The sequence below is a fragment of the Podarcis gaigeae genome (assembly GCF_964106915.1).
Source record: "Podarcis gaigeae genome assembly, chromosome: Z".
Lineage (NCBI taxonomy): Eukaryota > Metazoa > Chordata > Lepidosauria > Squamata > Lacertidae > Podarcis > Podarcis gaigeae.
This window is the reverse complement of record NC_139691.1, coordinates 28,614,224-28,636,065: the sequence shown is the minus strand read 5'-3', so window position 1 is coordinate 28,636,065 and position 21,842 is coordinate 28,614,224. Positions and strand designations below refer to the sequence as shown.

Sequence of the window (21,842 nt, the reverse complement as noted above, 5' to 3'; positions counted from 1 at the left end):
ATTTATCTACTTGCACCCGGAGGTGCTTTCGAACTGCTAGGTTGGCAGGCGCTGGGACCGAGCAGCGAGAGCGCACCCCGCCGCAGGGATTCGAACCGCCGACCTTTCAATCGGCAAGTCCTAGGTGCTGAGGCTTTAACCCACAGCGCCTTCCTGATCCCTAAAAGGTCCCATTAAGGGAAAAATTGCTTCATGGCATAATTCTTTGGGTTTCAGTTGAAAAGTGGCAAATGGGATGACCCGTTGGTGCACTTGCTGATTTTCTTTTAAGAGAAAGGTGATTTTTTAAAAAACAAAACAAAAACAACATTTTTAAAAGACCAGGCTTCTTTAGTGGAAGCCACGTGCTCTAAATACGCTTTAAGTGTGTGGTGTGGATGTGACCTCTATCATTTTATGAGTCTTCATCTTCTGAAATATCATGTATCCCTAAGGGCATGGCACAGCGTTGTGGCATCTTTCAGAACACTTTCAAAGCTTTGCTAATTTTTGCATATGTACTAACCAAGGTTTGTAAAGCATTCCTTAAATCAAGAGTTTTCACAATCCCTTCTCCCTGGTCAATATTAACAGTCTTGTTGGGAGACTGACAGTTGTACAAACCTCTGGAACTGTTAAAAAACCCCATTCTTCTGGTTAGTGTATGTAATGTAGATAATTAGACTTTTTTTTAAAAAAAGGAGTCTGTAGGCAGAAAAACAACTGTACCCTGTCAACCATCAACCGTTAAAAATAACTGACAGGATGCACCTGACTGTAAAAGGAGTATGCCCACGCCTTTTGAGAGGAAAGAAAGAAAACTAACAGAAGGGGAAGGGGAAGCCCTGTGCAATGCATTATGCATTCATAATGCATGTGGACTTCCTCACATATTGTTTGTATGTGGGTGAGGAGGTGGGTGGACCAATGGACAAAAAGATACAGAGACAGCCAGACTGACAGTCAGTCAGATAGATAGATAGATAGATAGATAGATAGATAGACATGATAGAGGTATAATTAATTTTACATCGTGTGGAGAAAGGGGATAGAGAAAAGTATCTTTCTTTTAACACTGGAAATTAGGAACATCCAATAAAGATGACGAGATGGCTGGACAGTGTTCTTGAAGCTACCAGCATGAGTTTGACCAAACTGTGGGAGGCAGTGGAAGACAGGAGTGCCTGGCGTGCTCTGGTCCATGGGGTCACGAAGAGTCGGACATGACTAAATGACTAAACAACAACAACAACAACAACAATGAAGATGAATCTTGGAAGGTTGAGGACAGACAAAAGGAAGTACTTCTTCACACAGTGCTTAGCTAAGCTATAGATTTTGCTCCCACAAGAGGCAGTGATTGCTACCAGCTTGGAGGTCTTAGACAAATTCATGGCACATGAGGCCAGCAGCAGCTACTAATCACAACTACTTCCTCCACTGTCAGAGGCAGTATGCTTCTGAATACCAGTTACTGAGAATCACAAGCTGGGAGAGAACCATTGCACTCAGGTTCTGCTTGCAAGTTTGCCATAGGCATCTGGTTGGCCAGTGTGAGAACAGGATGCAGGACCAGAGGCACCATTGGCCTGATCCAGCACATTTTTCTTATGATTGGACTTCTTCAGGTGCCCTCATGGAATAAAAAAGTGGTGAGGGAGGTGAAATCAAAATGTTTTGATATATCATACCCTCCAACATATCCCAGAGGTAAACCGGGACTCGTGTCTTTCAGGGCCACGATGTCGTGTGAGATCTGTGTGACTTTCACAGAGTTGTTACTTGGTCTCAATTTATTATAAAAAAGTATTTATTGTATACGCTGCTGTCCTCAAGGCAGCTTACCAAGATATTCAAAATCAAAACGCAATCAAATTAGGGAAGGCAGGGCTCACTGGAGAGCCAGTGTGGTATAGTGGTTAAGTGTGATAGACTCATAATCTGGGGAACCGGGTTCGCGTCTCCGCTCCTCCACATGCAGCTGCTGGGTAACCTTGGGCCAGTCACACTTCTCTGAAGTCTCTCAGCCCCACTCAGCTCACAGAGTGTTTGTTGTGGGGGAGGAAGGGAAAGGAGAATGTTAGCTGCTTTGAGACTCCTTCGGGTAGTGATAAAGCGGGATATCAAATCCAAACTACTACTACTACTCCTCCTCCTCCTCCTCCTCCTCTTCTTCTTCTTCTTCTTCTTCTCACACGCCTCCCAGTTGTGTAGAGTTTCAGCAAGTGAAGCCTCTGTGTCACTCCTGTTAAACGTCCAGGACACCCCTGTCCTCTTTCGCCTCCCCAAATCAAATATTAAAAACCACAGGAAAATAAAAAGGCAATAAATAACAAATAACAAGCTGACAATTAACCACCCCACCTCATATAAAAACAGCAAATCTGTCCATTAAAGGGGGATCAAGGCTCCTGAGGGGCCATAAAGGCCATTACAGTATTACAAAGATTACTTCTTAAGAGGGAACAACTTGCCTAGGAGAACTGTAGCTGAGGCAAAGGAAGTGTGGAGCTCATAAGAAACCAGGCTGAAAGCCCCCAAGATAGAGTGGGATATATAAAGTATAAGAAACACTAACTGGAAGTAAAGGTTTAGTGTGTTTGTGGCAAGTTTCTCTTAGTTATAAAAAGCAGTGCTTCTGTGAAGTTACTTTATTTCTGTGGTTAAGGATATATAGGCTGTTGTGAGCACAGGGGCCAACTATAGGGGGCTATAAGGGCCCAGGCACCTAGAATTTTTTTGTGGGTGCTCAGGACCCACAGTGCGGGTTCTGATGTGACTGCCAGGCAAAAACGTTCCTTTTTAAACAGGCCTTTGGTTCATTTGATTGACATCTTATGTCCATTTAAAATGTGGAGGTTTTTTGTGGGGGGAGGGGTGTTACTGGGTTGTTGTTTTTATTTTGATTATATATACAGTGGTACCTCAGGTTACAGACACTTCAGGTTACAGACTCCGCTAACCCAGAAATAGTACCTCGGGTTAAGAACTTTGCTTCAGGATGAGAACAGAAATCATCGGTGGCAGCAGGAGGCCCAATTAGCTAAAGTGGTACCTCAGGTTAAGAACAGTTTCAGGTTAAGAATCGACCTCCAGAACAAATTAAGTTCTTAACCTGAGGTACCACTTTATTGTAGTTTTTATGTTTATCTTTTCTGTGTACAACCCTGAGACCTCCAGGTATAGGGCAGTATATAAATTCAACAAACAAACAAACAAACAAACAAACAAACAAAAACAAACATAATAGGGATGTGACATGGGCAGGGAATGAGGCAGAACTAGCAATCCATGTCCTTCGTCCCCATCATAGCAATCTTTGGGGTGTTGAGAGGATGGCGAAATAAGGCTTACGTTTTTGTTGAACAGTGGTGAAGAGAACACAGTGCTCTTGCCTTTTTTCCTTAAAACTGTTATTTTATTCATGTATGTACATGTTTGTGTACACAATTATGCAGATATAATCAACGAATCTACAAATAAAATGCTTATGTTTCACAAGGAACATTCCCAATGGAAATCAGTAGGATTTGCTTCTGAGGAAAGGGGCATATCCTTGGCCGGCATACTTTTTTTTAACTAGGTGACTACCTTATTTATTCTCCAAATGTCATAGTATCATAAGATCATAGAAATGTAGAGTTGGAAGGGACCACAAGGGTCATCTAGTCCAACCCCCTGCAATGTAGGAATATTTTGCCCAATGTGGGGCTTGAACCCACAACCCTGAAATTAAGAGTCTCGTGCTCTATCAGCTGAGCTAGTCTCCCACACAGAACTGCAGAAGCTGCTGTATGGGGTTTAGCAGGCGATGGGCTGCAGCCTAGTGGTGGATCCTCAGCTTTGCATATAGAAAACCCCATAATAAATCCCTGAGCTCTCCAGGTAGGAATGAGAAAGAACTCTGCCTGTAATCCTGGAGAGCTGCTGCCAGTCAGTGTTGATGATACTGAGCTAGTTTTCTATCTTGCTTTATCATAGCTGAACATACGTTCAGTCACTGGCACTTCCAGGTATGAGTTAGAATAAAGATTCCTGCTTGAGACACTGGGCTGGATGAACTTGCAGTCTGAGTCACTATAAAGACAGCTCTGTCTTTAGACAGTTCTTGTGTTCTTTGGTTGACAAAAAACCTACCTGGCTGTTTTCCCTTATACAATTAACAATAAGTTAGGTGAGGCAGAGTGCCCCCATCGTCATAGCCCTCCCCCCCACACTTTTCACATACTGGGGACATGCCTGTTGAAATGACGCCGTCAAGTTTTGTAGGATCTTCTTCTCTTTCAGTCTCCCCCTTGGTGTCAATGGCGTAGCGTGAGTTTCCAGTTCCCATGGCCACATGGAGGGGGTGGGGTGGGGAGGGGAGGGAAACGAACGGAGTATGCATGCACATTCAACTGCATAAGGGCATCCGTGTCACCCAGGAGATTGCAGCCACAGAGATAAAAAAGAAGAGTCATTCTGTTGTATAGAGAGGTCACTTTCTGGTTCACATGGAGAATTCATTTTCAATGGGCCCCAGAGACAGAAGCGCTCACCTGTATTGAGGCAACACCGGGTGTTGAAATTGTGCACTCCTAAGAATTTTGAGCCCAGGGCGGTCCTCTCCATGCTATGTGCGGAATCCTGACTGCACAAGATGATACAAAGCGAGATGGACGAGTCATGTGGCTCTGTATACAGCTTCTGACTATGGTTCCTTGAATGATTAGAAGTCCAACTTATTTTATTCCTTAACAGAAGAAGCACTTTCTCTGCTCATCAGACGACTCCTGATGGCCAAGCTGCTGTGTCTTGACACCTGACCCTTGAATTCTGATGTTGTGAAGAAATAGAGGATTGGATCTAAGCAACAGTTAAGACTTGCAAGGCTTAAGCAGAAAGGGTGCAGATGCAGGATAAACCAGCGTGCGCCACAGTCTCTGATAACGTCCTCTTTCACCATCATAAAGAAGAAAAACACAATGTGATATGGCGTGAAACACACGAAGAAGACAATGGCACACGTAGCAACCATCCGTAGTGCCTTCTGCTTCTCGGTAGTGTTTTGCAGAAGGATATGGCATTCTTGGAGGGAGGCTTTTGTCTTCCAAGTGCAGTAGACAATGGTGATGAGAGGGATCAAAAACCCAACAATTTCAGCCACCAGCATCAGCAGGACTGAGCTGACATGGCTGCCTATTTTCTTGACACCAAGGTCGGTAAAGCAAGTATCATTGCTGTTCGAACTTCTCATCAGTGGAAATGGCAAGCAAGCAGCTCCAACAAAGATCCACACAGCAACACATATGGCCACGTCGTACCTCCGTTTCCACCCTTTGGCCCTGAATGGATGGAGAAGGAAGAGGTACCTTTGAACGCTGATGCACGTAAGGAAGCAAATGCTGGCATACATGTTCAGATACTTCAGATAGAAGCAGAGCTGGCAGAGGAAGGTTCCAAATGGCCACTTGTCGTTGATGTAATAATATATCCGCAGAGGCAAGGAAAGGACTTGAATGAGGTCAGCAGTGGCCAAATTAACCATGAAGATGATGGTTTTGTTTTGCTTGCTGATGAAGCGGCATAAAATCCACAGGGCCATGCTGTTGGTCAGGAGGCCTGGGATGAAAACGATGGTGTATGTCACTGCATAAAGGGAATGCTGGAACTCTTTCCTGGGTTCCGTGCAATTGTCTGTTGCACTAAAGCTCTGCAGCAGCAGCACAGCTGCACTCCCATTAGAGGCAAAGTGAGATGAAAGGGGCACTTCTTTGGAAATATTTACCCTGTTTTTAAAAAAAAACAGAAGCAAAAACAAGTAGTGTAAGGTTTCCTGTTTTCATTATTGTGAAAAGACACAGTATTGTCTTTGCTTTGATTTACAATGCTTTAAAAAGCATTGGACTAATACTCAGTCATACTGACCAGGGAAAGTTTGACCACAGTAGATCACACATTGGTTTATTCAAGACTGAATTATTGCAATGAACTTTATGTGGGGATTCCCTTGTATTTGATTCAGAAGCAGCAGTTACTGCAGAATTCTGCAGCAAAATGACTGGCAGTACATGTGCCCCCTCCCCTGCAGATTCACACAGAGAAGGACCAATGAAACTCTGTTTTTGGCGGGGGGTAACCTGAGATTATACTGGTAAAATGGGAGGGGCGTCCCTAGATATTGCTGCAATTTTACTCACCTCTATGTATTGCTGCAAATCTTATTTGCACTGTAAACAAAAACAACTGATTCCTGGTCTGTTTCCACCCACGGAAATGACTCTTGCACATAACCAATTCTCAGCTATTGTCTCCTGCAATTGCTCAACTCATTCCCTCTTAGCCTCTTTCATCACTTTTCTTTTGAATCCTCACCTAGTTGTGTGTTCATATGTTTTCATTAAGTCACTCAGAAATTTAGTAAAAAACACACGACAGCAACTGATTTCTAGCTTCAATTTTACACGAAGATGTCTCTGGAGAAAATAAAGCTTAATGCAGTTTACAAAAGGACTCTGGGTTTTCTCCATCCTTGGAGAATTAAATCAGTGCTTCTAATGTAATTAGGGTTGGCTCAGAAGATCAATAGCATATGTAGGTTGCTGGCAAAGTAATTGTGTCAGTGGCTGACACAGGATTGGCCCTACCATTTAGGCAGAGTGAAGAAGCTGCCTCAGGCGGCAGGCGCAGGTGGCAGGTGTAGGGGTGGGGATGGAGCTGTGTGTGCCTTGTGGCAGGCACTGCACCCCCAAAGTTAGCCTCATGTCCTCAGGTGTGGTAGAGGGTGCTGTCTCAGTGCCAGTGCTGAAGGAAGATTCACTTGCCAGTCTGGTCAGCTTCAGTACATGGAATTGTGTACACCAGGCAGCCTAATGTATTGGGCTGACCCTTGTTTCTCTCTGGGCATTCAGCCTGTTCACATATGAAATGAAGTGAGGTAGGAGGGGCTTCCTTTAGCACAGATGTGAACTGTATCCAGCCTGCGGGCCAGATCCTTACCTTCACTAGCCTGCACAGGCAGCGGCGTAGCGTGGGTTGTCAGCACCCGGGGCAAGGCAAGTAAACTAGCCTGCACAGGCCAAGTTCAACAGATGGGCAGGTTTGCCCTCCTGTCTATCACCTGATGTCACAATAGCATCAGCTGCCTACGGGTAGGCAAACGGCTGTTTATTAGGCCTGCTTATTAGAGCTCACATATGACAGTGTGCCAACCTTAATGGTCAACTGCTTGCTACTTGCAAAGAGCATTGCACAGAGCTTTTGCAACCACCAACAACCAGCCGGTCGTTATTAGGAAGTGCTGTGTGTAGGGCATTGCACAGAACTATGCAGGTGCTGGTGTTTGGCTGATTGCAAAACACCTGCAGCCCAACCACATCTTCACTTGTTTCATATCTGATTCCATATCTGATGTCAGGTATAGGGAAGTTTGGTGTGGCTTTTCAAAAATGACCAGGCAGGCCAAACAAGGAGCCCTAGAGGGGCTAATTAAGGCTGCAGGTTCCCTACTGTTGTTTTAACTGAAAAGGAGCAGATGGAAGAAGTACATTGATCCCCATGCCCACTAACAACTTACCTCCACACAGTTCATTGTAGTAGGACCTAGAATTTAGGTACTTTCCTCCCAGTCCTCATTCAGTTCCAGTACTGGAGTTGAGAAGGGAGAGGAGTGCTTGGAGCAGCGCCCTATAGTAGGATGTGTTGAGGGACAGAGGAGGATTTCCCACTTCCTACCTATGCATTCCTTTTTCTATGATCCATACCCCTTCCTTCCACGTTAAATGCCAGAAGGATGGGCATGTCAATGATGACTTTAGCACAGGTGTTGCTGGGTACCGCAAATTCCATCATCTCTGACCATGCTTGTCCAAGCTGATGGGAGTTGAAGTCCAACAATATCTGGAGGAGCACAGGGTGGTTGCTCCTGCCTTATCACATGCCTTCAGATAAGTATGCATGTTTAAACTGACTGCCCACAGAGTGGAGAAAATGTATAGGTTTAGGAACATGAACAAGTGGCCACAGCATCTGTTTTTCTCTGCGCCTCTCTCTGCTAAGAAAACCATAAGCTGTTCCATGGTTGTTGGATTTATTAGGCAGCCTTCCTGTAAATTGTCAAACAGACTCTCTGCACTGTGGACCAACTTTGTTTGTACAGGTTGTTTTTTAAGAGCTTCCTCAGTCTGTGGCTTCCTTTCTCCAGTAAGTGGGCGTAGGTCTTAAAGCAGTAAACACAGCACTTGTAACTAGTAGCTTTTTCTGTACAGCGGCAGAAATATGTCATATCTGGACCATGTGCCTTGAAGAATAGGGTCTCCTGCCTGTCTTTCCGCTTTGGGTTTTCCACAAGAATTAGGCTTTAACCGGATTCCAACAATGACGGCACAGTCCTGTCAAAGTGTTCTTAGAAATAAGCCCTTTTAGCTCAGTTGAATTTACTCTCTAGTAGTAGCTAAAACACATTTATGAAACCTAATTTCTGGTGGTGTGTGTGTGTGTGTGTGTGTGTGAGAGAGAGAGAGAGAGAGAGAGAGAGAGAGAGAGAGAGAGAGAGATTGTGGTGCACATGTGGTTGCAGTGTGCATACTGTTGTGGTGTCTGCATGGTACCCACAATAGTTCCTCCAGGTGGCAAAAATGCCAGTGGGCCAGTAAAGGTTGGCCTAGCAAAATGTAAGCCAATTTGTGTGGAGGAGTTGTTGTTTTGTTGTGTGGGGGTATTTTCTTTTTTAAAATCCACTTCCTTTCCATTGACCCCAGTTTATTGAAAATAAATACTGCAGATCTTATGCATGCTTACTTGGAAGTAATTTCATTGAAATCTGGGGACTTTACTTCAGCAGAGGCACAGGAGAGAATTTCCATTCAGTTTGCATATTAAATATGAATTTATCAAATTATCACGTTATGAAACAGCATGAGAACTGAAACACATCCTTTGAAAATTACACTTATACACACTTTGCAATGCAGTTCTCTAACCAACAAAAGTTGTTGTTTTTTAAATGCTTATATCAAGAGAAAGTGTGCATCCAAATGCATATATTAGTGAAAATAATATTTAAAAATGTATTGTGTAAGGGAACACTGCTTGCAAAAATATGTTCATTAGACAAATATGAATTTATTAGGAAAAATTCACACTAAATTGCTGCTGAATTTTCATGAGATTTTAAATTAAAATTCACAAACTGATACAGAAATATGGAGAACGGCATTTAAGAAAACAAGAAACTGAAAGAACAGAAATAATAATAACCCACCCATCTGGCTGGGTTTCCCCAGCCACTCTGGGCAGCTCCCAATAGAATATTAAAAACACGATAAAACTTCAAACATTAAAAACATCCCTAAACAGGGCTGCCTTCAGATGTCTTCTAAAAGTCAGATAGTTATTGATTTCCTTGACATTTGATTTGAGGGCATTCCACAGGGCTGGCGCCACCACCTAGAAGGCCCTCTGCCTAGTTTGGCAGATCATTCCTTCTCTAGTTCAGAGTAAATATGGATGGGCTTGTGCTACTGTTGGCTAGAATGTGGGGCCAGCTGAGACAGCAATGGCTCAAGTGTTAATGAAATAATCCTCAAAAGTGCATTTCTAACATAACCCATAGCTATTAATCTGGTTTAATTGTTCAAATTCCACCTAGCTGGAAGTGGAGAAATAATGTAATTCAGATTTTAGAAGGCAAAGCTCATTACTCTTCCTGGAGATCCCATGTGTAGTTTTTAGGGAAGGGGCCTTTCTGATAGTGGACTCCCATCAGCCTCAGCTTCCAATATTAAATCCTACTCTTTCCATTTATGCAGCCATTTGGAATTTTTTTTAAAAAAATCATCCAAACTTTTATGCATATTTCTCCTAATATCCATATTTGTGCATGCTGTTTTGACTAATGTAAACTTTTTGAAAGTTATATAATGCAGTTTTGTTTGTTACTTTCATGAATATATTTTATGCACACTGTCACCTAAAACACATTTTTGTAAATATTGTTTGGTTGGAGAATTGCATTGCAAACCTAGGAGAAGTGTGAATTTTGAAGGATGTCTGTGTTTTAGTTCTGATAATGTTTCAAAGAGTACAAATTCAGATGATTCACCTTGAAATGCGAGCTGAATCAAATCTCTCCTCTGTACCTAGTGAAGGCTGCTTTAAGCAGCTGCACATAATGTAGTCGTTCATTTAGGTCGTTACTCACTCTTTCCCAAGGTTTGGCATGGACTGCAACTTCTCTCCCCGCCCTCCTTCCCAAAACTACACCCTTTAAGAAGTTTTATAAGCCAAAAAGGCAACTCCCTACACTCACCAACTTTTATAATTGAAATTTGGACTGTGGTGGAGCCAGCTGAGGGAGGGGAGAGGGGATAATAAGAGATGGATATGAGATGCATTGGACAATAAATCTATGCCATAAAAGCATGAGGAGGTGCCCTCAGTCATTTTCACATTGAGAACAGTTTCTGGTTAAGTCCAATTCTCCACATTTCTGCATCAGCTTGCAAAGAAAAACATAAAATGCTGGTGAATTTTCATGAGGAAGTTTTGGGTGTTTTTCTTTGCAAGCGGATGCGGAAATGTGGAGAATTGGACTTAAGCAGAAACTGTTCTCAATGTGAAAATTGATCAACAAACTGCAGGACCCAGACCTCTTAGATTTGGAGGGTTATGATAATCGATGGGGATGGCCCGTGTACTTAGCGTAAGGGAAAGCAAAAGTTCATAGGAATTTTTCAAACCATGTTATTAGGAAATCTTTAATGATGGTTTGGGAGAAGTATAAAAACCTGCTTGAACCCATCGGTTCCCTGGTGGATCACGCCAAAGGCGGTCAAGAGAAAAAATACCCAGGGACCCTGGCCAACATATAAAGTACTCCTAAAGGAGGATAATAATCAATTGAAATTAAAAAGCTTTGGGGAAATAAGAGAGTGCTTTTTTGACTGGTTTCAATATCACCAATTATTTGAGACATTAAAAATGACAAACAAAAGGGTTTTTCCACTGAGACCTCTAGATTTGAATTGGATTTGGTGAACTCCAGAATTAAAACACTTGCTAAAGTATACCGACTCCTCCTTGACTGGGAAGTCAAGGAGGAGGAGGTTACAGCAGCTATGATTAAGTGATCACAGTATTTTGGGTACTTAGTAACAATGAAGCAGTGGGAAAACCTCTGGAAAACAAACTGGAATTTTACAGCCTGTTACTCTGTGAAAGAGAATTTTCTTAAAATGCAGCTTCGGTGGTATTTAACCCCTGGAAATTGTCCAAGATGTTCAAAAATGTCCCAAATAACTGCTGGAGGTGTAAAAAAAAGCCAGGTACTCTATTCCATATGTGGTGGCAGTGTAAAGAAATCAAGGTGTTTGGGGACGACATCCACAAAGAATTGGAAAAAATGTTAAAGATATCTTTCAGTAGGAAGCCAGAAGCTTTCCTTTTGGGAATCACAGATTTGGATATTCCTAAAAAGGCTAAAGAGATCTTCTTACATGCTACAGTAACAGCAAGAATTCTCATTGAGGAAAATTGGAAAAGTGAAAAGTCCCATCAAGATTAGAATGGATTCAGAATGTGTGGATTCGGTAAACTTGCCTTTAAATGTAAACAAAATCAAATTTCTTCACCATCCTTTCTAAGAACTTCCATAAAATAAAACTGACAAGTAGTACTGCAACATGCCCACTCCATTAAGAACATTGTGCCCATTCAGTGATGCAGCCAAGTCATTTTAGACGCTGGACTTTTCCAGGCGGCACTTCTCTTGAGACGGTTGTGTGTATTGCTTCACTTACATCAAAATGAGGCAAGCCAGCCCTGTGGCATTTGGGGACCCTCTTGCTCGTTCTGTTGAGCGGGGTTCTGGGCATCTGCCCCACACCATCAAATCCTGCTCTGATAGCACCAATGTGTTTGTGTGGCCTTTTAAGATAATTTCACACTTATTTCTGTGCCTGTACCTTTTTCTGCTGTCTCTCTATGTCTTCTGTGAACTTCAGCTTTTTGTTACACTTCAAGTTTTTTGTCACAAGGTTTATGCAGGGGAGGAAATTGAGTGCGGCTCCACTCCACTCTGGCCCTTGCCACCTTCACATTAGCATTAATGTCTGATGCAGGATAAGCCTAAGTACATTTAGCTTTGGAAAAGGTGAACCTCAGACCTGGGGCCAAACTCAGCCCTCCAGGCCTCTTTGTCCAGCTCTTGAGACTCTTTCTAGACCCACATGCTTCTCCCCACACCCTTCCCAGGTTACATCTCATGCCAGCCCTACCGCACATCCTTTTCAAAGTATTTCTTAGCAGCTGAAATGTTTCCTTGAACTAGGATAATGCCTCTGGATGGATGATGGAGAGATGGCTGTGTGTATGGCTACAAAGGGTCACCCTTGTTAGCCCACCCACTTTTGTTTCTGGCCCCACTCACTGTTGCCCCTACAGGGGCCCACTACTGGCATGTTGCCCCCAGAAAGTTCCCCACAGGGAATGTGGCCTTAGGACTGAAAAAAGTTCCTGTCTCTAGCATTAAAGCTTCCCCAAATCCTGGAATCCTGATCAAATATGCTACAATGCAAATAGCAAGGGCACAGATGTGGTGCCATGCACCATGGGGCAGGGGCAAAAGCATGGCCCTGTTACCCCTTTCCGCTTGCTTTCCTTCTTTGCACAAGAAGTACATTTAGCTATGGGGTGTATAGGGTGTTAGAGGAGGTGTAACATCTCTGGTGGGCAACACATCATGTTCCTTCTGGGATAGTTTGTCCACCTTTGGTCCCCACCCTGCACTCTGCTCTCACATGTGGCTCCTAGAAGCTGTCAGCATGCAACAGCAGCCACACCCTGGGAATGGCTTCTACTGGCTGGCTAAATCAGGTGAGGGTAGCTGGTGCATCTCAAAAGCTTGGTAAATTGGGGACTTCCCTGCACATGAAGACAGACTCTGGCAGACTGAGCAGACAAGACCAATAGTGGGTCCAATGGTCAAGAAGGTGGTTTCTGAACATGTGGTGGCAGGAAGTGAGGGGGAAATGGGGCTCATCAGCCTAGGATGGTAGCCTATCCAGGAGCAGAAAACTCTGGTCCTAAATCTCTGCTGCATGGCAGGATATCTTTAAGAGAAGTAAAGGCTAAGGAGTAAACCCTACACAAATCTGGAGTGGAGTCCCCAAGGCAGTGGGATGGGAACTTGTTTGTCTTCTTCCACCAACTCCTGCAGCCAAGCTGGTGCCAAATGTATTGCTCTGCTTTTCTGTGGACCACAAAATCAAGGTTGAGAGGGTTTTTTTGTTGTCTGGTCAGTCCAAAACCTCCATACACACTACCAGGGCTTGCACCCCAAAGAGGTCACTTTGGTGCTGCTAATGCAGTGGTTTGAGTTCACCCCAGAGGCACACTCCATTGTCTCTTGAGATAGATGGATGCCAAAACAACATTTAGCCAGCAATCCTGTACACCCTTACCTAGGAGTAAGTCCCACTGAAGTCAGCAGGATGTTCTTCTGTGGGCAATAGGATTCCTATGCACATATCTGGGAATAAGCCTCACTGAAAATTTTGGGACCCAAATCTGAGTAAACATGCATAAGAGTGCATTGCCAACTTAAAAATCTAACCTTAAAGCCCTCTCAGCAATTAGATGGTAGATTTGACCGTTATTTGATCAATACCAGCCGCAAAATGTGAGATAGCTGATAAAAGTGAAGACAAAACAGAATCATTTGCTAATATATCCCACCCACAAAAACCTTCAACCTAGCCATGAATATCACAGCATGAACAATGCTGTTCTACGCTGTTTCTGAAAGATTCTTAGCATTGTAAATTGGCATATCTCCAGTTTAAGGAAAGCCCCCTGCTGTAAGCCAACCATACTCAATCAGCTGTGGGAAATCCATGAAAAGGATGTGGGAGATCTATGGCTGGATCTAACATTCTTTTTAGGACTAAAAAGAGCCATGTGGGAGAGTGGAGAGAGGCAATTTGGATTAGGAATGTGAAGCTACTCTAGGTGATGAAAATTGACTCTTCCATCCTATTTTCCTGATTCAAATCAACACACACACACACACACACACACACACAGAGAGAGAGAGAGAGAGAGAGAGAGAGAGAGATTGCTCCCTGGAGTTTCAGACCCTGTCCTTTCCCAGCCCTACTTGCAGTTGCTAGGGATTGAACCTAGTGCCTTCTACATGCAGGACAGATGCTTTACCATCGAGCCACAACCCTTCCCAATATTCTTTAAGGCAGGCCAGCAAAAGTGTATGAGTGTAACCACCAGAAACAAGAATAACTGTTTAAATTTTCAACTGAGGGGGGTGGGTTAAAAATAAATAAATAAATAGGCCAGTCTCAGTTTGGGAGTCCAAGGGATCTATGTTCAGCCAGCCAGGTAGCACACATGGTAATGGACCAGATAGGCATCAACATTTTTTCCTATTGTTAAAAAAAGAAATTTTCTGGGGCAAAACAATGCGGATCTTGCAGATTCATCATCTAAAGCAGAAATGGGTAGCCTGTGCTCCCTCTAGGTCAGGCATGCCCAAACGTGGCCCTCCAGATGTTTTGGGACTACAATTCCCACCATGCCTGACCACTGGTCCTGTTAGCTAGGGATGATGGGAGTTGTAGTCCCAAAACATCTGGAGGGGCAAGTTTAGGGGTGCCTGCACTAGGTGTTGCCACATCATCTAACCCTCTCTGACCATTGGCCCTGCAGGCTGGGTCTGAAGGAGCCCAACAACATCTGGAGGGCCACAGGTTCCCAATCCGTGATCTGAAGTTTAAACTGGATGGAGGGACAACTCTGGATTCTCTTTTGCTCTGTTACATTGTCGTAGGAGGGTTTTCCAAACACAGAGTGACATATTTGATTTGTTAAGACCTAAGAGAACCTTACACTGTCACCAGCATGGTCATTTCTCAGTCTGTCACCTATGTTAAAGTTGCATTCAATTCAAGCTTATCCAGCTATTCGGTGGTTTAAAAGGCAGATGATTAAACAACTAATCAATTAACAGTAGGAATGGAGGAGAAATTTAGTTCAGTACATATTTGAAGCCAAATCTATCAGCTTTGCGCTTTCCAAAACAAGTGAACTGAAGCACAGCTATCCATCGAAATATGCAATTACTCACATTTTGTGATGCAATTCGCCAAGCAAGCAATGCTTACAAAAAATGCATATTTTATGGGGAAGTGTGCATAAACATGTCAATATTAGTAAGACTAGCATACAAAAATGCACTGCATTAGGGGAAATTGCTTGCAAAAATGTGGACGTTAGTCAAAACCGCCTATGAAAATGTTTTTAATAAAAGACATTTGCACCAAAATGCTGGTGAAGTTTCATGAGGTTTTTTTTAAAAAATAAAATAAAATGCAAAATGTGGAGAACTGAATTTCAGATTGGAAATATTATATATGCATAGAACCAAAATTGGGAGATCTTTCCATCCCTAATCAACAGCTTTAAGTGTTTTCAGAAAAATAATTTATATTAGTCATGTCATGCTTTCTACTGTTTTGCAGGCATACAGACTAGTTGCCCAAAGGGCGATAGAACAATAGAGTTGGAGGTCACCTCAAACATAAGATAATCTACCCCTGCCCCAGGGTAAAGGAAACCCATAGCTACAGCATCCCTGACAGGTATATATCTAGACTCTGCTGAAAAACCTTCTGCGAACATTAATCACCTTCTGAAGAAATTTTAACCCTGCCAATGAGAGATGTTTAGTGAAAACTAGAGACAGGAGAGAAATTTTATTCTGTTACATTTAAAGATGAATCTACTTATTTTGCACTTTCTGAAACAATATGAGAACCTAAAGATATCCACCCTTCAAAATTCAAATTCTGTAATGCCATTCTCCAGACAAGCTGCGTGTGCACAGAAGTGCGTATATTAGTGAAAATAACATACCAAAAATGCATTATATCAGGGGAACTTGCTCTGCCAAAATGTGCACATTGGGTAAACTTGCATGCAAGAAAAATGTGAATTTTAGAAATTTGCAATAAAATGAATTTTCACGAGGACTGTTTTTAAAAAAAAATCACATACTTTAGTGTGAACATTTGAACTTCAGATCAGAAAAATGAGAAACTTATAGAAACCAAAATCGAATTTGAAATCATTGGTTTGAATCTTATATTCTGGAGTCTGGCTTCAAAAAATGTCCTTTTAGCAATCTTTTGCTGGGCAGAAGCAGTTCTCCTGAAACTCACAGAGGGTGTTGTGGCGATAACTTTCCTACAGCATGATTCCAAAGCCTTACCTCATTGGAACGTCCCAGTATTAGCAAAAGTAAGCCCTCTGGGAAACTCAGCGTTCTGGCAGCAGTGTTGCACCTTGTTGCTTTCATGTGTGATTAAAACGGAGAAAGGAAGCCAGTAGATAGAACTTGCTACAGGCAGGTTAATGCAACAGGAAGTAAAACGCTATGCTACTTCTACCACAGAAGTCTTATTTACACGCAAGAACATCAGTCTGAATCATAGTGTTGCTATGCTGGTTTTCTGTAACCAAACAAAGACTGGGACAGATTCTCACAGCCACAGACCCACTCACCCACATTTATTCTTCGCGACCAATGATTAGGGATGGATTAATTTATCAATCTTGGTTTCTCTCAGTTTCCCAATCTTAAATCCAGTTCTTCACATTTATGCATCAGCTTATTTTTTTCCAAACAACCCATTGCACCTTTGCTTGCTCCACTCACCCCCTGCCATTCCCCCACATTAACCCCCAGGGTTTCCCTTCCCACCCCATGCAGCTAATAAGCCTGCTTTCCACTTTCCCAACCCCATTTCCAAAGCCACTTCTCTCTTCTGTTCTGCAGCCCCACTCTGAACCCGTTTTCACCTTCACCACCGTATCCTTGCCTCCCCTCTCCTTGTGTGAAACCACCCATGGTTACCTCCTGCACCTTCTTCCTCCCCCCCCCAATTGCATCACAACTATTAAGCTGCCTTTTCACCACCAGCACAATTATGATGCCCCCACCCCTCCTATTCCCCAGGCCCTTTCATGCACCAGCTTTCATCTTCGACACCATTCACAAGGCTCTTATTCCCCCCTCCCTCTTTTTGCATTCCCTGTTGAAACCACATTTTCACCTTCACACATTTTCAACCTCCATCGCCTCCTTACTTTTCTCAGCTACTTTTCCCTTACAGACAGATCACCCCTCATTTCCATGCCTTGTATTCTCTTCTATTGCACAGTCTCATTTGTGCATGCACACACCATGATATTGATGATATCTAGGCTGGATTACTGTAATGTACTCTGTGTGGGGCTTGCTCCAGAAACTGTAGTTAGTGCAGAATGCTGCAGCAAGGTTGTTGGCAGGAATAAGATCCTATCAGTGTAAGCATGTTACCTATGCTCAGAGATCTGCACTAGTTTGCTTGCTGCCAGGCCATTTGTTTCCAAGCCATGTTCAATGTGCTACTATTAGTGTGGGCAAATAATTTCAGTAGGAATCAATGTATATCCTAATTCTGATTAAATTATTTAACCGCCGCTGCTGTAGTCAAAATAGCAACACACAAGAGGAAGGCATGAACAGATTTGACGTATCACAGAGATGTGCACAAGTACCAAAAATATATATTGGGAAGTAAAACCTTAGTGGGTAGAGGGAAGTGGAATCCAAAATAGTCCAAAGAGGTCTAAGCTTAGTGCCCACAAAACTTTGTATGACTGTGTTGAGGAAGCAAGAATCCTGCATGGGAGGAAGAATGGAAGGGGAGGTGTTATGTACTGAGTTGAATAGGATCCAAAATGCAGCAGTCTGATTGGTCCTAGAACAATAGGATTCAAAATGCAGCAGTCTGATTGGTCCTAGAACAATAGGATCCAGAATGTAACAGTCTGATTGGTCCGCAGGAGCCACCCAATCCAGCTCCAGGTGGAAGTGAATCCACAACCTGATTGGCGTACAAGAGAATCCCGGAATTAGCCAATCACATGGGGCCCATTGTGTAAAAAGCAGACAGTTTGGGGGAACTTTGATTCCTCACTACTATGAGCTGAATAAAGAGCATGAAATCCACACTCGACTCCAAGTATATTTTAGGAGGGTAGAGAAAGGGACCTTGATATACAAAAGTGCCCATCCAGATCCAAACATGTTTTGTTGCTCCCTCTATTGCTGTTGCACAGGGAGTAAGTGTTGACTCCACCCACAATCTGCCCCCAACTCAACCACCTTCAGTAGCTCCAGAAACATGCAATGGTCAATGGTATCAAAAGTTGCCAGAATGTCAAGAAAAACAGGAGGGTCATACTGCCCCCATCTCTCTCCCATCAAATGTAACCAACCAGGACAACCAAGGTAGTTTCAGCGTCATGACTGGGTCTGAAGTGAGGCTGAAACAGATCCAAGTATTCAGTCTCTGCCAAGGATGCCTGAAGCTAGACTGCCGCCACCCTCTCAAGCACCTTGTCTCAAGAGGATATTAGCTTGTTTTCATACCTGGGGGGAGAGGAGGACATCCCATTTTTTATCACAAGAGAATGGCGGCCATTTTGGTTGCCTTGGTCTCACGTGATTTCACAGTGCGATTTTGCATTTGGGTCGTGGGGAACTGCAGCATAAAATTGCACAAGATCATGGCAACCCAAATGACTGTTGTGCTCTCAATAAAAATAAATAAATGGGAAGATGGCATCCAGGAAGATGGTGTCCCAGGTTTTAGCTTCAAAGTGTTGGAGGGTATGTGTTTCAATACACACACACTCCTCTCTTCTTTTCCGCCATTCAGGCAAGCAAAAATCTTTATCCGAATTCAAAGGCACATTCCAGCCTGTCAAAAATACTCAAAGAATTGTGAAGTAAGGCTGGTGACAGGGACTGCCTGATGATAGGAGGTGTGGCTGGGTAGGGGTGCAATGTGGGGAAAGTCCTAAGGGCCAGACTGAGAAACTTGGAGGACTGCATTTGGCCCCTGGGCCTGAGGCTTCCCTACTCTAGGGTAGACAATTGAGGTAGATAGACCAATGGTCTAATTCAGTAGGTGGCAGCTTCCTAGGTCTGGTAGAGTTCCCTTAGATGATGCCATTTCTTCTTCTTCTTAAGTATTCTTAACTGAATGAATGTTCTCTAGCATAGGATGAGTCATCTAGCTTTGCACTTTGTCATCTGTTAAACCTTTGTGGCATTCATTTTCAGGCCTTTTTGGCAATGTCTCATAGGGACTACATGCGCACAGTTGAATGGGTGATGGTTTGACAGTTTATATGCAGAACGGAATCTTTCATATACATGAGCTCTTCCTCCTCAGTTCCCATCAAGTTTCCCCCGCTAAATGCAAATAACAGAATCTATTAGAAACATAGGTGGCTTCCTAGAAGCAACATTCATCCATCTGGTTCAGTATTGTCCACACTGAGTGGCAGCAGCTCTTTAGGATTTCAGGTAGAAGTCTTTTCTCGGCCCTACCTGAAGATGCTTGAGATTGAACCTGGGACCTTCTGCATGCAAAGCAGATGCTCTAGAACCTAGCTATGGCCCTTCCTCCTACGTTACAGCAAGGGAAGTGCAGACACAGCACAGAGGAGCTGGTCTCCCTCTTCCTTTTTGGAATGGAAATAGTTTTTAAAATGCAGTATTATTGGGAGGGGAAATTAATATGGGATGGAAGAACTCAGTAGCATTTCTCTGTTCCCACTTCTGCCTTGCAGAGTTTTGGATAATGTAATTCTACCACTTTTGGTGTCTGTTCCTCCCTTTGGTTGGCACCTTAAATAATTAGTTCTGTTTTTGCAAAGTGGATAGTTTTCAACAAGCACCAACACTTTGGCTTATTAGTTGTTATCCTATGTAAAAGGCTGGTGCATTGTCATTTTTTTAACCTGCAGGGAACTGCCTTGCCCTGATCAATTTTACAGCTGTTTCATTTATTTATTAGAGTTAGGTGCTCAACTATTGCTCATTGTCTAAGGTTACAGTCCTAAGCACCCTTACCTGGGAGTAAGTCCCCTTAGACACAGCATCAGATTGTGCTGCAAGTGTTCCTTGTGAAACTCAGTCATTGCAGTTACGTTTCACAAACTTTTAACAATTCTTTCACACTTTGGATTTACCCAATATATGCCTCTGGATTGTGACTTAACCAATTGTCTATCTAAATGAAAATAACATAAGTAGAGCTTGCCCTGCTGAATCGGGCCAAAGGTCTACCTAGTCCAGCAACTTGTTCTCATAGTGGCCCACCAAATTCCTCAATGGGAAGCCAGCGATAAGGACATGAGCATGAGTTCTCTCCCTTTCAGGTTCTCCAGCTAGAGATGGAGTAGCAGTTTGATTCAGGTTGCACTTAAAGACCAACCTATATATTTCTCATTTTTCAAAACAATTTGTGAACCGAAACACAGCCATCCTTTGAAATTTACACTTCTCTGAATATTGCAATGCAGCTCTCCAGTCAACCAATGCATCCAAAATAAATATACCAGGATAACATGTGCATAAAAACACATATATCAGTGATGCAACCTACAAAACTGCATTGTATTGGGGAAATTCATTTGCAAAACTGTGCATAACAGGCAAGATTGCACACAAAAATGTGTATATCGGGGGGAGATTCATGAGGATTAAACAAAAACAAAAACCAAGCTGACGTGAAAGAAACTGAAACTGGCTGATTCTCACATCCCTGTCTCCAGCAAGGGCTAATCAGAGGAAGACTGATCCTTGAGGTAACCATCAGGATTTGTAGTCATTAAGGTGCTCAGAGATGCCTTCTTCTACTACTTCTACTTGCTGAGCAATCCGGCCTTTTCACTTTCATAAGCTTATAGCAACAGAGAAAATATTGCATAAAAACACTCTTTCATCATAGCTACATTGAGTGGTTAGGAAGTAGCATGAAGCAATCAGTAGATGAAACCAATGTTTTAGGAAGCCATAGAAGTGTGGTCAGAGAGCACACACCCAAGTATGGATGGATATGATGAAAAGATAACGGTTGCATGAGAGCTTTGTGTAGAACACAGCTGCAGGCCATCTGCAATACCAGAAAGAAAAAAGTAAACCCCCCAAAGCAACACAGAAGTATAGATACTGCATTTGTATAGTGCTCTGGATGACATTTTAATGCTTGTTGAACCTTCTAAGATTATGAATCTTGCAGATGGATCTTTCAGAAGGATAACTGGAGTTTTCCCACAAAGGCAGCAAGGCAACAGAGTCTCTCACCCATTCCTTTGGTCCTTGGTTCAGAAAAGTATAGGGTTGACCTTTCAGATTGTTGAGGAGCAAAGAGGTGGTCCTGTTGGAGCTGTGAGCTAACTAACTATTGAAAACCTGGTGTTATGATATACTTTGATGCTAACTTTTATAGAGAGGGGAGGGGGAATTCCTCAGTGAGTTGGATAACATGACACCAAGTCCTTTGAACTGCTATTTGCTGCTTCTAGTGTACTCTTGTGAGATATGTTTAAAGTGGAAGAGGGCCTTAATTTTGGGAAGACCACCGATTTATTTTTACAGTCCATGAATCATAATTTTACCTTTAAAGAGATGTTCATTATGTGTGAGAGACATCTGCTTCCTGCTCAAGAGGCTGAAAACTATCTCTGGAAAACACAAAGATAACTGCTCTGATCTTTTCTGCAACTATTAGGGTCAGGATGTTAGCTGTTCTTTCACGGTCATATCTGAGATAGGAGCTTGTAACAGGGTCACAGATAGTTCATGCGGGATATATTTTATATTAAACTTATTCCAGTTGCATTGATGTCATGTAAACTATGTAAAAGTGCAGACTAGCCCTACAGACTAGTTACTACAGATTATTGATAAGTGGGTGGTTCCATCCATCTGTCAGTGTTGGCTCTCCAGGAGATGTGGCCCACCAGTCCCACCA

General features: G+C 42.9%; 1 protein-coding gene across 1 annotated transcript; it reads right to left on the bottom strand.

Annotated features, from left to right (window-relative positions):
• Positions 1-3,375: 3,375 nt before the first annotated feature.
• P2RY10 (P2Y receptor family member 10) lies at positions 3,376-16,384 on the bottom strand. The gene is made up of 2 exons (XM_083722441.1): positions 16,238-16,384; positions 3,376-5,747 (listed from the first exon to the last, which is right to left on the bottom strand). Exons 1-2 carry the CDS (start codon positions 16,240-16,242, stop codon positions 4,706-4,708), a joined length of 1,047 nt encoding a protein of 348 aa, XP_083578567.1. The 5' UTR covers positions 16,243-16,384; the 3' UTR covers positions 3,376-4,705.
• Between the last annotated feature and the right edge of the window lie 5,458 nt (positions 16,385-21,842).